Source organism: Pelmatolapia mariae, linkage group LG20 (assembly GCF_036321145.2).
Source record: "Pelmatolapia mariae isolate MD_Pm_ZW linkage group LG20, Pm_UMD_F_2, whole genome shotgun sequence".
NCBI classification, from domain to species: Eukaryota; Metazoa; Chordata; class Actinopteri; order Cichliformes; family Cichlidae; genus Pelmatolapia; species Pelmatolapia mariae.
In genome coordinates this window covers 7,098,536-7,116,072 of record NC_086244.1, presented here as the reverse complement: position 1 = coordinate 7,116,072, position 17,537 = coordinate 7,098,536, and the positions used below count along the sequence as shown (strand labels likewise).

General features: G+C 38.5%; 2 protein-coding genes across 2 annotated transcripts; one reads left to right on the top strand and one right to left on the bottom strand.

Annotated features, from left to right (window-relative positions):
* Positions 1–6,323: 6,323 nt before the first annotated feature.
* Positions 6,324–10,602, bottom strand: r3hdml (R3H domain containing-like). Its single transcript, XM_063464948.1, has 6 exons — positions 10,523–10,602; positions 9,404–9,616; positions 8,488–8,606; positions 8,266–8,368; positions 7,138–7,253; positions 6,324–6,602 (listed from the first exon to the last, which is right to left on the bottom strand). Exons 1-6 carry the CDS (start codon positions 10,526–10,528, stop codon positions 6,479–6,481), a joined length of 681 nt encoding a protein of 226 aa, XP_063321018.1. The 5' UTR covers positions 10,529–10,602; the 3' UTR covers positions 6,324–6,478.
* Positions 10,603–16,026: 5,424 nt separating this feature from the next.
* Positions 16,027–17,537, top strand: fitm2 (fat storage inducing transmembrane protein 2). Its single transcript, XM_063463625.1, has 2 exons — positions 16,027–16,231; positions 16,926–17,537. Exons 1-2 carry the CDS (start codon positions 16,041–16,043, stop codon positions 17,533–17,535), a joined length of 801 nt encoding a protein of 266 aa, XP_063319695.1. The 5' UTR covers positions 16,027–16,040; the 3' UTR covers positions 17,536–17,537.

Here is a 17,537-nt window from a genome sequence, read left to right as displayed (position 1 = left end):
TGCCTTGAAAAATATTTTGTGTGTATAGCTTTATGTGTTTAATGTAGAATGTGCCCTGCTGTCAAGTCTTTCAGCTTTTTAGGCAAACAGATATGTGCTGAGGGTCTGTTCAACGGCTGTTGTCATGTTTGCATTCACCAAGTGTCTCTGCCCCTCTGCAGGGCTTGGGAGTTTGTCCAGGCTGCGACCGTTAAGCAATTAATCCCATGTGTCTGACACAAACTATGTGTGTTCTATGAGCTATAAGTCACCTTGCTAAGAAGGTTTGGCAGCTTGTGCCCACAGCTGAGTGTGAAGGAGTGAGAAACCTGCTAAAAAATACATAATTTATCATCATATATTTTATCATCTTGATAAAATCTCAGTATGAAGCAGACTGTTTTCAGAATGTGGAAATATACGGTTTTGCAATAGAAGTAACATGAGGTTTGTAGCTTGCTTGGACAAAGACGCATAGTTTAAACCTGAGCTGGGCCAAAAAGAAGCTTAAACTACGCAACTGCCAAAGAATGTATTTATAACATAAATGTCCTGGTTTTGGAAGATTTGTCAAGCATATACTGTAAACAAGTCCTCTCAGAAAAGCTTACTATTGTATTCATTAGAAGTCAGTACTCCAAACATAAAGAAAAGAAAAGAAAAGAACAGAAAAGAAAAGGTTTTCTGCTTTTAATGTTTGCTAGTTCTGTAAATTAGCAACCAAGATTATAGTCTGCATTGACTCGATAGGGTGTAGCTTAAAGAATCACTTTTCATAGCTTTGCTTTTGTCAACAAATCATATGAAAACTAAAACTGCATTTCTTAGTAATTCAGCCCCTGCCCAGCCTGTCTGTGCTGCTTAGTCACTAGAGACTTGGTGGAAACTTTAGAATATGCACATTCATAAATTTTAACTAAGTAAGATATAAGATCTCTGTGCAGATTTTTCTTCTTATTTCTCTTTTTTTGAATAACACTTGGGGTTTAATGTACATTTGGTGAGTATTTAGGCAACAAAATATAAGTCTGTGTGTCAAGTCAGAAGTGACCAAAGTTCTAAAAGCACAATCATACTTGCTTTTCTTTTTTCAAGTACCACACATACCATATGCACCATATGTATTGAATAGGGTTGTCAGAAAAATTCATATTCAGACATTCCCATTTCACATTCAGTTTGCATTTGCAACAGCATTGATACCAGCACTGCCGTCTTCACCTGCTCCGATGACACGCACCTTCACTAAGTACCCAGGTGCACAACCTTTCCCCTCTTACTAGAAGCTGAACACATGAACAGTAGCACTACAAACACAATGAAGCATCTTAAAGACTGACGCCTTGGTCTTTATTACGACTGTTGGGAGGTCAGTAAGTCTCCTGTTTTAACAACATTTAAGTATTAAACAGTTATCTGAAGTGTTGACCTTGCCAGTGTCCGCATTAACATGAGCCATTTAAGTATTAGCAGTTACCTGCCGGTAGCAACTCTTGGCTATAATAAAATGGTAATGTTAATGTGGTCTTGTCTGTCTGCAACATTAATAAACAGTATAAATTTAACAGGATAACACAGTTAACTGTAGTATTATGTTATTGAGTTATTACTGGGCACGATGCAAAAAACAACATGAAAATCAGAATTTTCGGATTCTGAACTTGTTATCTAACACACACATACACCGAATGCACTGTGTTGTTGAGGAAAATGTGAGGACAAAGAAGTTGATATTAAGCCACGATGAGCCGGTCCTGTTGTTTCTAAACATGGACAAGGAGGAAACAAAGATTCTAGCTTCATTCGAGTCTCCGAAAAAAGCGGCAGCAGGGAGAATTTCATACTTTGAACCAGGAGTTAAAGCTGTATCACAACTGCTTTCATATATATGTCAGGATGTCAGGGGGGCAGTTTGAACTCTTGTTGGCAGAGTTGGGACCACATCTGAGGAGGCAGATGAATCATTTCAGAAAGCTAAAGAAAAAGCTGCAAATTCGTCCAGTGAAATTATGCGGTCGGTGTGAATTTGCACATTAAGAATGGGTGAATCCAAAAAATATTATTAAAGCACAAAATATTCTCACAAGTTTTACACATCTGATGTGTAAAGCCTTCAGGGTGTCAGTGGAACTTCCATATTATGGTCACCTAATGTGTCTTCAACTGTGCTCGAGATCAAGGTCAGAATTTACTGAAACAAGATTCATTTGTTGTGGACACGACTGTGAGCCTGCTTAACTTCTCAGTAGATTTAAATTCTCATGACTTTGTGCGATACAACCACTGACAACAAAATGCACAGCTTTCTTTCTGTGTGTCACGCATGATGATGACCTGTGACTGTAATTCTAACTGACAAAATAACACATCAAACAAAACTGTATAAGTGAACAAAATCATGATGCTCACTGTTCTATGCAGTTTCTCTTTATGCTGCATTTACTGTGTCATAATGAAATGAAATCATCTAGAGATTTATGCCGTAACAAAAACCCTCACAAAACATGAATTAGAAATACAATTAAATAAAAATATTGTCCTGTCAGCAACTAAAATAGCAGGCCTTAGCAGCCTGGAAATCTTATCCCTGTCGCTTCACTCTTAACTGAAATGGAAAGGTAAATGGAGCTGGATGTAAACCGGCCAATGCAGAGAAAATTTAGAGAAGCATGGGGTGTTCATTTGAGAGATTAGTGTTAGTATATTCCCAGTTAGCTAGCCCATAGGGGGTTTGCTTGCCAGCTACAAAGTCCTAGAAGCAAGCCTGACAGCGACAACCTTGAAATACTGCCGGACACATATGTGAGAAGTTATTTTCACTATCTGAACTGACTTTCACTTCAGTGGTCACTAGGACTGAAATGTATGAAAATATCACCTCCCTCCTTTGTACAATTCACCTTTTCTGTGTAGCTGTTCCTTTCGCTGAAAAAATAGCCTACATATAACGAATTGGCATAGTGGCACGAGAAGAAATGGGGAGCAAGGAGGGAAGGAATAAACGAGCAAAGGCAGACTTAAAACAGTGGGCAGATATTTTCATTTCTCATTTGGCCAGAGCTTTGTTTAAATGGATTTGCATCCCTGGTGTGACATGCAAATTATTTAATGAATGACCACAGAAGCAAAAACTAAACTCCCACCAACTGCTGCATCAGACAGCTGGTATGAGATGATGCCGAGTAAGGCCTCTCTAGAGATGGTTCAAAACAGTTATGACAAAGGGGCGGTTTGTGTGCCTGTAGCAGCGATGTGTCCTTCTGCTGTTTTGTGTTTGCACAGCACCTTATATTGTAGCCATAAAATAATGCAGAGGCTTGTCACGGTGTCATAGTGAGGTTAAAATGTCAGTCTTTTTATGTATAGTGTAACTCTACAGAAAGAATGTTTTCAGAACTCCATAAAAAATATCCAGTCCATGAGCACAGCTTGTCAAACAGAGCAAGCTTAAATCATTTCAAATCAGCCTGTGAGCCCTGTCACGCTCACTGTACTCTTACAGCTCTTACATCTCAATATCTCTGAACCATCATCTCCATCAGGCCCAGCTCCCATGGCCTTTTTTTAACGACCTCCATATCTCTGACACACCTCCTGGATTACAGCCGTGTGAAAAAGACAGACATGTATGGTGGTGATATTTCCACCCTGAATCCCTCGTGATCCAGCAGAGCTCTGGAGCCAAGCAGCTGCTACACAAAAACACTGAATAAGAAGCAAAAATAGGCAAGCAGCTGCCACGCTTAGCCTCTTTTTAAACTAGTCGGCCACACGGATAAAAGCAAAAGTGTGTACTCACCAAATGGAAGTTCCATACTTGAACTGACTTGTGAGTTTACATTGACCATGTCGTCCTCTCCTTCCTCCCGAGCATATGTTTTAAATCCACTATTTTCTCCCCTCACCATAAGGTGTAAAATGTGGAACTCTGGCACAGGGTGCTGTAGTGCGAGAAGGGTGTTGTTGGTGCAAGGTAAGGCCGGTGTTGCTGCTGTTATCTTATTGATTTTCCTAATCTGGGCAAATGTGGGTGGGGAGGTTAAACAGTAACCAGGCTCGTATGGACACCAATCTATATAGCAGCTGTAGCTATGGCAACATGATGATAGAAACTCAAATAGACATAAAGTTATTGTGCTCTTTTCCCTCTTTCTCATCACCCAACAGCCATTTTTCAGTCAAAGATGAAAATTGTGTTTATGTAAAATAGAATGAAAGAAAGAGGGTGGGGAGGGACATAAAAGACAGAGGAGTGGAGAATGTACTGAGGGTGGCAGCAAGCATACTGTATGACGAGTGACATCATCAGTTTTGTTTTGACTGAGGAGAAAACATTACTGCTTAGCCGTTATATATCTGGGGCCTGAACTCTCTGCTGATGCCAAAACATCCCCCTAATTTAAAATGTTGCCTCCCAGCAGAGATGGAAGCCCAGCTTCATTTCATTGGAGAATGAGTTTAAATCAAATATATCGTTTGATTTTTTTTCTTTGGCCTATAAGCTGTTGAGATGTCTGCCTTCTTTGAATGTAATGAAGCTAGTTGGCTCTTTGCACTGTGCAGAAAAATACATTTGAATAACTCAGTTATGACACAGTTATTCTAAAACTACATTCACCAACCAAAAGAAGGTGCTCAGCATGATAAATGTGGTAATCATAAGGTCAGTGTGTGGCTCCTTCGCTGTACATTTAAGAAGTTCAATGTTATTTTTCACCCCGATGCTTAAAGGCAAAGAATATGTGTGTCTGTGTGAGTGGATTATAGTGTAAAAGTGTAAAATCACTTTTAATGGCTAGCAAGAGTTGAAAATCATAATACACCTATCAATTTACAATGTTTACATCCTGTTACAGTGTCACAAGCCCTCCTCTGGCTTTCTTCTGCTAAGTGAGACGGTTGGCGTGTAAACATGGATGCCATCCCCTCACCGGAGCTGTAAAGTTTGCAAGCTTCACGCTTCAGTTGGTTGGCAGGTATGGCTTGGTAGACAGAGATTAATTCCCAAATGAAATTGCTTACAAAATGTTATGTTTTCATCCTTGAGCTAACTGGGACACACACCAAACAATCTAAATGGATAAATTGAGACAAAATCTGTACATTTGATTTGGAAACGAGCCGTCCTTTAAGATAATTCCACTCCAGCTGCATGCAAACAACCATTTTTGCTTCCATAGGGACATTTGTCATATTTTCTTTGGCCAGCTTCAAAAATATGCATTAATACTTTCCAGTTGCTTAGTTTAAGACTCTGGCTGAAGATTGCAAAATCCACTCTCTGGCACCTCTAAAGCTCATTAACTAACACACTAATACTGCTTGTTAAGTTAAAATCGCCTAAAATGTAAAAAACAGTAAGTGTAACAGCATCTAAAGAAGAACCAGATTAAATATAATGTGTTAATTTAATAGGCTTAGCTTTACTAGGAAAAGGATTTTGTTGTTGGTTTCTTCCGAGTTCAGTTTCTCTTGCTAATCATCTGCAGGCATGAGGCGGTATGGATATTCTCATGAAAATTTCATCCAGGGAGGATGACGGTGTTTTCCAAACTGTTTGTATCAGTGGAAACTGATTGATTGAAATTCTGAAAACAGTGTATGCAATTACCTGTAAAACCACACCTGCACAAAAATGTAGAGTAAGGAGAAACACCTTGCACAAAGAAAGAAAATTACACCCACTCTCCATTTCTGAATAGAGCTGCTAAATAAACAATCATTACAGTCAACAAAGTGCTGATCTCAGCTGCTCTTTATACTTGTTTGTGAGGGACTTTGTTTGCTTGGGAGAGACTGGTTTCTGTATCAAATGTTTTACGTTTGGGTGTGTGTGTGTGTGTGTGTGTGTGTGTGTGTGTGTGTGTGTGTGTCCACAAATCAGTTGAGCTGGGAGGCACAGCTGATTCCCTCGTATTTTAGGCCATAAAAGCTGCATTAGGCTCGGGTTTATGACAGAGAAAGTCTCTGATGGGTAAATGGTGAGCTGTAATGAGATGAAATGCAGGACAGAAAATTTCCTGCAGCTGCAGTGAATAAACACAAGTGGTGAACAGCGGATTACTTGTACTGAATATACAGCCTCATCAGTTATTTATAACTTAATTAATGTTCGGTCAGGCAAACAGGCAACCATAAATGCATCGTCATTTACTGTGGGAACGAGTTCACAGTTTAGAAAGACAATCAAAGATGTATATCAAGGCTAAAATGAGCAACTTGTAACATAAAACTGCTTTTTTATTATTATTAAACGGGTTTTAACAGTGCAAAGCTCCTGAAAGTCAAAGTAAATAACAGTTTTAACATTATTTTGTAACTGGAATAGAATTTCAAGTGTTGCAGTAAATAAAGTACTTACAGTACAAATGGTAACAGTGGTAACTAGACATATGCGTCATTTATCCAGCTTTTGTGAGTCACATCTGGAACTGTTGTGCTTTTTTTTTTCAGTTTAAAAATTAAAACACTGTGTTGTGTTAATAGCCTCTTTCTTGTGTTAAAGTCTCCTGGGTTTTTTGTTCAGTGTGCACTGGTTTCTCCAGCAGGAGCCTCCGTAGCTGGATGGACAGAGAGAACATGGCTTTCCAGTCTTATACGGAGCTTCTCCCACCCAGTTTCCTCTGAAATACAAAGAAATATAATGCTAATTAAAAGGTGAGATTCTGAGTGTAATAGTTAAATGAGTATTTGCACCTGTGAGAGCAGGGTTTGGGTCTGTATTGGTTCTTTCTTTTTTACTTAGAACATGGACGAAAACAGCAACCGTCTATTTTCAGTTTTTGTTTTTTGTTTGTTTGTTTTTGTTTTTGCCAACTTCATTAAGACATTTGTATATACAAGTAAAGCTCACTTTTTGTTCTTGAAATCTGCCTCCTGTGTCCTATTTGAACCCGGTTTGAACTAAAAACATTAAACTGATCCCATATGTGTGAAATAAAACAGATCATTTGGATTTAAAGCATTTTCAAGATCTAATAGTAGACTAAAACTGAAACTACAACCAACAATGATTAGATTATTAGCATTTGCATAGAGGATACTTATTTTCTACTTTAAAAAATAAGCATCCTATGTGTCTCGGAGGAAGCCACAGGTTTGAGCTGCATCTTCAAACTTTTGGTGAAAAAGTGAATGAGCATATTTCCCAAACTTTACTTTATCAAGTAGTTGCAGACCAGCAGCGTTGCCTCCCTCCAGGTGCTGCCGAACACGTCCATGTTGGAGCACTTCCTGACAGCACATCCCACTCTGTTGGTGCTCGCCCACACCATCTGACACAAACCATAAACACGTTTTCTCTTCATATGCACACAAGTGAAACCACACACATTTACAGAGGTTAGCGCTAATTTGAAAACAGAGCTGTTGTCATAGATTGGTGTTTTCCCCCACTGTAATATTTGTGATATAAACATTTTCTTTAGGTCCTTCTATTGATTATGAAAACTGCACCATGTTTAGTCCACATGACAATTTTAAAACCCGGGATGATTCATTGCTAATTTACAATAAGCACTAATAAACTTAAACTTACAAACATACTCTTGAAACACTTAAACTCATACAACTGTTAGGCTGCTTTACCCCCAGAAATATGCATTTTAACCCTCCAAAGCAAGAAAGTAGTGCTTAATAAAATAAAAGAGAAAAGGATCCGACCTTTTCCAGAAAGAATAGATCATAAATACTTGATTATAATCTAAATGATGAGTTTTTCAATAACTGAAGCCACATTTTTTATGGAACACATACACTGATGGTGCTATATTCACTGTTTTAAATGTGCCTAAAGAGCTGCACACACTTTACATTATTACATTATTATGATATACAACAGAACACAAGACATCTGATGGACACGCATTGATTCTGTGTAAAATCAACAACCCTAAACAAGGAGTCCTGAGCATAAGCATCATAGAGTCAGACTGAGAATACACGAAGAGACAGAAAACACAGAAAAACTGTGAAAAGCTCTTCAAAGTGCCGAGAAAAAACCCACCAGATAAGTGCTTAGAAAAGCTGTGTGCTATTGTATTTATAGGTGAGCTGAAAAAATATTTATTTAATTCAGGTTTTCACTGTTTTCTGCATTTTGAATGAATGAAATTGATGATAAATGTATTTTTTTTAACATCTTAACACTTAGTTTCACAGTATGTACAAACATATAAGTATCTAATGGTTATTATACAGCATAGGGAAGAAAAACACATGTTTAATTTTATCTAAGCTAAGATATCACTCAAAACTACTAAAATGGAATCACTGAGTATATCATACCTGAGTGTAGTGAGAGCACACTGATCCACTGCATCTGTTTGGGTAGGAGAAGTGATGCCTCTCATCGTTCCAGGACCTGACCAGATCTGTGATGGACTGGTACCTTTTAAATTATGAATCAACATATCATACATATAGTGTTTGTTTTATTTTATTAATAAAAAACAATTTATGATTATAATGAGCATTCAGTGTTTCCGCAGTTTGTTAGCTATGTACTACCTTCCTGAAGTGACTGACAGGTTTTGACCCACGTATTTCATGGCCTGTGTCGGACCGTGATCCCAAACGCATCGTGAAGCCCATGAATCAGCTGACTTAGCAAGTCCCTCATCCCACAGCTGCATAAATAGCAGAAAAGGAGAACAACAGAGGAGCTGTCACTAACAGCCAATCCCTAACATGACATGACATTTTTTCCTAATCTGTATAAAACACCAAAGCCAACACACAAAGTCATACACCCAAACTATGCAGGCAAAGCTCCCAAGTCAGGATCACATTATTATTGTTTTTCTCCATGGTTACTTTTATTGAAGGGCCAACAATAAAACAGTAATTTATCACTTTAACTGATTGCAGTGACTAGTGGCTGTAATGACTAATTCTGCTATTTTATATTGTTAGGTAGCACATGCAGTAAAAAGTAGCATAGCCCTCTGAAATACAATGAAGAACTTCAAAATAACATAAACAAAACTACAAAAATACCACAGAATTGTATTTAATGCAAAGTTATCAAGAAGATATTGTTTTGTCTTGAGCACTGTAGAGTATTTTTTTTAAGTTATTTGTTTTCTTGTCATATTTTATGTATTCTAGACATGACCGATTAATCAGTTGGTTGATATTATAGCCTATATTGGCTTATCACCAATTCATGGGATTCAGCTTACATGGATGGATTTGGGAATTCTGTAATTTCATAGTTTGTCCAGCAGGTGTCTCTGACTCCCCATTTTTAATGCGTTCAGCACTGTCTGCAGCACATGTAGCAGAGCTGGGGTCTTCACTATCAGCTGCCTGCTAGTTTGTATAATGAACTGCTGGAGGTAATAATCACCTCACTATTTAACCTTTTTAGTGCATTTCATACAAACAAACTGTCTATATGTGTCCATATATACAAGTGCCTCACCATGTACTCCATATTAGCAGCAGGAGGAAAGACCTGAGAGCGGACTCGGTTATGGTAATCCAGCAGGGCATTCATCTCTCTGGGAGAAATTGCTGGTTTACGTCTGCTGCGATAAGCATTGACGCCTCCAGGCATCATCCACAGGGTGGCAGCCAGCATAAGCTGAACACAAGCAGTCATCTGAGGCCTGTGGAGGAGGAGGAGGCAGCAGCTCTGAGGAGCAGAGCAGATTACATGATAGTCAAATTCACAAGTAAAAAACACAGTCAAATCCCAGGCATATGGTAATTTAATAAGTTGTGTGCTGATTTTGGTTAATTAAACCAGATAAGAGGCAAAAGAGTGTTTCATCAACATATTTGTAAAGGTGACCCTTGTTTGCAACTATTCATAAAAGGAAAAGGGGCCAGTTTAACTCTCTGGGTTGAGCAGGTGACCTTCTGCTGCAGAGAGAACTACATCAGCCTGGGTTTGAGTCTGACCTCAGGGCCTTTGCTGTGTGTCTTCCCAACTTCCTCCACACTTTACTGTCTCATGTTTCACTGTGTGCTGACAAAAGTGAAAAAAGCCCCAAAAGGTTTTGACGTCACTTTGCGATGTGTTTTGTTTCTATTACCTATTATTATTATACTTATTATTATTATTTAATAACAAAATTTGAGAAATATCATAAATCGTATGGATTTTATAACAAGTCCATATCAGTTAGCAATCACACAATTAACCTTAACAACTACTTGAAGGACAAACGAAGTATAAAGTTGGTGTAAGATGAAAGATTTGTTAAATAACAAGAATGTCAATACATTTCAGTTTACCTAAATTTAATGCATTTTCCCGATCAGAAAATATCATTTTACCCATCCACTGCTTGTTTTTGTTTTGTTCTTATTTTTTGTGGTCTTCAAAAAAAGTATGAGTCAAGAAGTATTGATAGTACACAGCAAGGTATTGATAAAAACCATTAGAACAGGTCAGAAACCATGCATCACATTGTCGCTGTTTGCTGAAAGATTAAACGTTCAATTAATTTAAACACTTCATTATCACATGTTCATTTTCTTTGCAGTCTTCAATCATGCCTTGTACACAGTGCGTGGAAAAATCTGAGCCTCGTACCTGCATCAGTGGATCCTTTCATAGAGTCAGACAAGCTGCAGAGGAGCTCCTCACTTCAGAGTGAGCGTTTGCAAACAAGCCCGTTTGTCATGTGTGGCAGGCAGTTTTAACTGAAGCACAAACCCTCCTGCATGCTGCTTCTTCTTCTTCTTTCCTGAAAATTTATTGTCTGTCTCTTTCGTTCTCCTTACTTCACAAACACAGGAAATTGCGTCTGAGAACATGAATCTCAATCATAAAATATTTTACCGACCACCATCATTTTTGACAGGGTCAGAACCACATCTGATTTGATTTATGAAAGGACTTTGGTGGACTTTACTTTAACCTCTGTATTTATCAGCAGCAGCAAGTAAACATTTTCACAATGAATCGTGCATTTTATATGTTTTAACTGTATATTATTGTGCATTATTCTTAATTAACAATGCAAGCTTGGTTATATTATGTTGTTGTACATCTGACTGCAGTAATTTCTAAGTGTGGACAAGAGGAGTTAAAGTTGTGGTTTTAACACCTAATGATAAATACTGTTCAGAAATAATTATTACTGGAATCAATAACAGATATCTTTATATTAAATAAAATAAGAATTCAGAATTTCAGAGCTTGAGGCTGGTTTATGGGAGATGTTTTGGTTTCCTTACCTCGCTGGATTTCTTCAATAAAAAATACAATAAAAAGCTGAATAAGCAGTCTGATAGGAAGCTTGTAGGAGATGGGCGAAGAATGTGCATTTAAGAAAAAGGAGGAAGAAACTGGCTGCAGACTCAGGGTTTATCTGCAGCTATTGTTGATTCAAGAGATTTTGAAGATGCACTGCATCACCTGGATCTACAAGTAATGGGGTCAGAGAGATGACACATGGGAAAGCACAAAACTGGACTACAAAATGATGAAATCTTTACTAGATATAAATTTTGCCAGTGACGTCATGACCATATCATTGATCATGTCCAGACTGCATGCAGTGCAGCTGATATTTTTAGAGCTCTCAGTGAAAGTCCCCTTGTATTTATGCTTCTGCTCTGCATGCTGGATCTTCTCCATTGTGTCAAAAAACAGAGATCCTGCTAGTTTAGGGATGAAGCTGCAAGGATGCACGTCTAGCAAGTAGGGCAGCGGAATCTGCTGGTTTTAAATGCACGCACTACAATATTTTTCCAGCAGATGATTGCACATTCCATACTTTAGGTCATTTCTGCTGAATGTTCAACTCTCGACCACTTAGGCATGAATAGGATGTTCTCTGCAGCGGTGACAGTCTTACCCTGAGAAAGCAATTCATGTTCCAAATTATATTTTTCTATGGAGATCAAGTGATTATTATAGCAGCTAACATAATAAAATACTTTATTTCATATTGAAGTTTCATCTGGTCTTCAAGGTCATAATTTGTCTTTGTTAGAATTTTTCATTTTAGGTTTTTCCTCCAGTGTGATTACCTGCCCTGTTTGGGTCACCCATGTCTTAATGTCCTGCCCACTCTTTGTTTCTCCCTTTTTCTGTGCCAGTATTTTGCTTCATCTGTGAGTCTTCAAGTGATTTATGAGTTCTTTTATTCTTTCCTGCACCATCTTACTGAGATATATTTGAGCGGGTTTCACAGAAATCCTGTTTACTGCACATTTGTATTATACTTTATGCACATGGCTCTGCTTTGTGCATTGGAATACTGTGTACATCTTTACTTGCTGTCACAATCAGCAGTCATAGGAGCATTATTTAGCATTATTCTTTTCTAGATCACCTATCCCTGCATTTCCTACTTGCCTTGTTAGTACAGCAGAAGAGATAGACTCAACATCAATGGCCACATTTTGTCTGAAGCTTCCACTATGTCACCTCGCTGGGCCGGTAAGCCCTCTGAAGTGTAGCCTTCAAAGTCATGCAGCATACGTCCATACAGGCTCAGCAGAGTGCTCCCAGATTTGTGTGTGAAATGGCCAGAAAAAAAAACCTTGAACGCACAAAAGGTCAACGTCACATCGTGTTGTTGATCCTTTAAACTCAAGCACTTTTTCCACTTGCCTGTCTGTAACTGGCAACTGTTTATTTTTTATATCTACTTCATATGTACTTGCACTTTATCATATTAGTATTGTTCTTGATTTTTAGTTCAAATCTCTTTAGCATTCTGTCAGTGGAGCTGAATGAATAGATTAGCTTGAGCTTAACAGACTGAATGCAAAGACCCAACTTTTAAAATTAGCATCAGCCACATGCATGACAGTTTTAGCACATAGTTGATATATAAGTCGTCACACATCAAAGAAGGGAGAACATATCCATCAAACCTGGCTGTTAAATATCAAAAAAGAAGGAAAGGAAAAGGTCAAGCAGCACAGGCTCAAAGTATATTTATTCAGTCATCTGGTGCTTCCCACTGACAGAGGAGAAAGGTGAAAGTGTGGCTGTACTGCAGAGTATTTGCCAGCCTCAAAGTAAAGAAAGGTATTGTGAAAAAATCTTTAAAGCTGAGCTACTATTCACGATCACTGTAGGAAACATCACATGGGGGCTGCAGCATAAATCAGATATATATCAATATAAAACCATAACACTTAAAATGCATGCAGAGACATTAGAATAGTGTGTTTATAAAAGCAGGGATCAGGGTAACTATGAGAAAATGATAAGTGGTGAAAAATTGTTTTGCTTTTCCAATTTTAGAAAAATCTCTGTTAAAACAAGGTGGGTGTGATTTGCTAAAACATTAGTTTGCATCTTTTCAGTTGATTAGTGTTTAATTTTAACATTTTTAGCCCTTTTCAAAAATTTTAAACATATATTTATATGTATTTATATACTTTTTAATGGAAATTATTGGCTGTCATTTAACAATAAATACAAATATAGCAGAAGTTTATTTTTCCTAAATGCACAAATGAACTGCAGAAACAATTTTAAACATGGTGCTCCATGGGGTATTAGTTCTCAAGAGTCTGGAAATTTGAATGGTGAAACTTTACCAGGGTGGTCAGAAATAGGTCAAACCTTGGACAGGATAATTATCTGGCTGGACTAGACCAGTTTTATTTTGGTTTTTGGAGTCCCTCTCTTACTGCCTGCAGCATGACATCATCTGGTTCGATGCACTGCAGGACAGTTACATGCAAACCTCCCTGTGACATTGCAGATCAATCTGAAAGGAGACGAGAAGAACTCGTTGACCTCTATATTTACCTCAAGAGAAGCAGAAAACACACCTTTGCAGTGATGATTACTGCAGGAGATTTTTTTTAGTTTTCCATCTTGTTCTTTACATTTGCTTACGTCTTTATCACTTGAGTAAGGCCCTCAAAAGTTTAGTTTCATCAAATGTTTTGTCTTGCAAAAAGATCCTTTTTTTTCAATCTAACTACAGAAATCTGAGGTTTGATTCAATCAGGTCTTGAGCTGTCTGAAATGTAATCTTAAACCATTTAATCTGGATGTTTTGGGGGGGGGGTTTGCCTCCTGACAGAGTTTGTAGTTTGGCAGCAATCCTTGAAGAACAATCAGCCAAACCGGAGGCATGCCTGGAAAATTGCTTTTTAGAGAGGCTTGTTTGCCAAGTCAGAGTGCACTGGGGACAAACTTTGTCCTTCAAGGAGAGATTTATTTTACTCCAGTATAATCACAATCAGTCAGCAGGAGCAGGATTCAGTTTTACAAACATCAGCACCGGCTCTCATCAACACTTGCATTAATTACCTTGAATTGTATGTGTAGACAGTGAAAATATATGCATATGATTTGAATTTATATCTATTTTTTTAGTTAGTATTATTAAATACATTTTTTTAAACTGTTAATTACAAAGTATGAATATATTGTGTTGCATGTAATAACAGAAAAACTGGGAGAAAGAATTTAAATGTGACCCAGAAACAGAACTCTTTTAGCAACTTTTCCAGTAGATAAATAATGTAGATTGCATCACAATGATGTTGGTTTAATGAGGAAGACATACCACATGTGGAAATAAGGGGAATTTGACCAAATGCTGTCAAAGAGGTGTTTTTTAAGGTTCAGGGAGACGGGATCACATTTTCTGAGAAATATACAGAAGATCTTTCTTCCTTTCTTTTTTCTCAGATCATCTCAGTGAGTTCAGTGAATTCATTGTACTGAAATGGCCTCAACAGTCCCAAGTCCCAAATCCAACAGGTAGAGGTGGAGATTCACAATATGGAGCTGCAGCCGACATACCGGCAGCAACTGTGTGACGCTCATCTCAGAAGGAACCAAAATCTGTGAAGGATGTTTCTAGCACCTCCTAGGGTAGCTGTTGCTCAGGAGGTAGAGCAGGTTGCCTGCTAATTGGAAGGTTGGTGGTTTGATCCCTGGCTTCTCCAACTGACTTTGGGTAAAATACTAACCCCAAGTTGCTTCCTGATGCATTTATCAGAGTATCAATGTGTGTGATGTTAGATAGAAAGAATTTACATAGGAAAAAGTGAATGAGGCAAGCACTAAGAACCAGTCCATTTACCATTAAAAGTTAAACAAGTCCTGAACAAAATTTTAATAAACATTTTGAGTTTTTTTTTAATCTGATTTTCCTGATGATTATTACTTTTGTTTTTGCAAAATTCCAGCTAATTTAAATTCATTTAACATGTTGTAATAACTATTCAAAGGTATTTATAGATGTGTGTTCCTTTTTTTCCCCCCTGTCCCGTTTGGATCTTTAGCCATCAGAATTGTTGTCTGAAGGCCAAAAAAGATGCTTAGCAGGTTTACTTTACCAAGTGGATCATCATGGCCTTGCCATATTGGTCCATTTGATTGACCTTTATTATAATTATGTATTTATTTTATTTTATTTTCAGTTGTTACAGACAGACATGACTGGGGGATAGGACAGGGAGAAAGAAAGAATGAAACACAGAGAGGGAGAGAAAGAAAAACAGAGGGGAGAAGAGATACTGAAAGAGGGAAGAAAGAAAGAAAGAAAAACAGAAAAGAAAACACCTGGATTACCTGTCGAGAGAAGAAAAAACAGAAGAGAAAACAAACAAAAAAGAGCAACATAATAAATACAACACCATCACAATAAACTAGCTAACAGTAGATAACAGTAGATACTAAATATTAAATGTTATTGTGCAGCACGCAAGATCGACAGCGCACAATGTGCTTTGAGGTAGCAGCCAAGAAAGGTGTAGTTTGTGTCTGTGAACACCTGTGTGCACACCTGTGTGGATCAGCACGCTTGTGTTACAGAGGTGTTCCAATATGCCTACTGGCTGGTCTTGGTTTTAGGACTGTGGTTTAATTGTTTTCCTCCATTTATTATGTCATTTTGGGTTAATATGTATATCTACGACAACATATGTCAAATACAAAGAACGTGAAAGGAAAGCAAGTGTTAAGAAGAAAGTAGCACGTCATCCTGTACAGTGGGGGCGCTATCCATTTGAATTTGCCGTTTGTAGTCTGCCGTTAAAAACAGAAAGAAGAACAATAAAATCTCATTGGTTGACCTGCAGTGACGTCAAAGCAACGTACCCCTCCCCGCCGGTGTAGAGCAATGGTCAGTAGCGTCAACATGGCGTCGTTGGATGTCATTGTGGATAAGTTGGTGGTACTGTGGAGGATACCTGCCGTCCGACAGAAGTTCCCCTGGAGTTTTTTGCTCATCTCGGTCGTGGGGTCCGTCCTGAAAGAGCTGGAGCTCGTCCCGCAGACGTATTTCAGCAGCAGCAAAAACGCCCTGAACGTGTAAGTGTGACGACGCGATTGATTAGCTAACACAACCGATTCATTCAAGCTCGTGGGCACACCTGGCGTTCACTTTAAGGTGACCTAAAAGCACCTTTATAATTTTCTTTTTTTTAATGTTTTAATGAATTTGGCAAGACTGGAGAGATGTAGGTCAAGGGTGAACTGTTCAACTGCCGGGCTAATCAAGTCCTATTTGTTGAACACAGCTCAAAGCAAACAAAAACGTCAACAAAACTGACCCACATGTACGAAACATAAAATATAAGTCCCTAGAAACTGTTAGGTTTGCTTGTCACTAAATAAGGACAAGTAATAACACTGAGGATTTCTGCTTGGCTTACCTGGTTTTTGTAGGAGCAGAAACTGGCAATCGTTATTATTTATGTCCTACTATTTCTATTTTTGTTCCATGCACAGCTAGTGTGGAGCATCCACAATTTCGTTGTACATGTAAAATGACAATAAAAAGCTATTATATTCTATTCTAAAAAGAAAACTGTAGATATGTACCAGTATATGTGCTGGTGTTACAGATGGTTAGAAACAGAGGTAAAAACCTGGAGTATGGACCATAAACATTCTGTGTTGGCCCAGGAGTATGAAGTATACAGTCTGTGTACATGTGAGATTAACATTAACTTTATCTTGAAGTGGTAAATTGTTTCATCTGACTGCTCTGTTTGTCTTGCAGGTATTTTGTTAAAGTGTCCTGGGGCTGGACGCTGCTGCTGCTAACCCCCTTCCTCCTCCTCTCCAATGCCTCCTTCAACAGGAGTGTCTCCTTTCTCGCCCGGCGGCTGCTTTCTCTGGTGGTGGCAACAGCTGTCTGGTACGTCTGCACAGAGACCTTCTTCTACATCGAGGATGTGACCGGTTCTTGTTACAAAAACAGCTTGGTAAAGGTTGATTACAAGGAGTTCACATCGAAAGCTGTATGCAGGCGAGCCGGATTCCACTGGGTTGGCTATGACATCTCAGGACACTCCTTCATTTTGGCGTACTCCGCCCTCTTCATCATGGAGGAAATTGCCCCGATGAGCTCTCTCAATACCACCAGCTTGTCTGGACTTCCCAGGAAGGTCTTGAGCCTGCTGTATATAGCCTTGAATCTTATCATGATCATTTGGGTGTGGATGTTCATGTGCACCTCTGTTTATTTCCATGACCCATCTCACAAGTTGTTAGGAACCATATGCGCCCTGCTGGGGTGGTATTTAACATATCGGGTTTGGTATGTAAAGCCAATGTCACCAGGACTTCCCCCTCAGCGCCACCCAAAAGAACAGAAGCCACATGCCTAAGC

Coding starts and splice junctions, on each gene's coding strand:
- r3hdml (XM_063464948.1), bottom strand. Junction 8,369..8,487: donor CTGTCAGTCACTTCAGGAAG/GTAGTACATAGC, acceptor ATAATTTAAAAG/GTACCAGTCCATCACAGATC. Junction 7,254..8,265: donor TGTGCTCTCACTACACTCAG/GTATGATATACT, acceptor GGTTTGTGTCAG/ATGGTGTGGGCGAGCACCAA.
- fitm2 (XM_063463625.1), top strand. CDS start 16,041: ATGGTCAGTAGCGTCAACATGGCGTCGTTGGATGTCATTGTGGATAAG. Junction 16,232..16,925: donor AGCAAAAACGCCCTGAACGT/GTAAGTGTGACG, acceptor TTTGTCTTGCAG/GTATTTTGTTAAAGTGTCCT.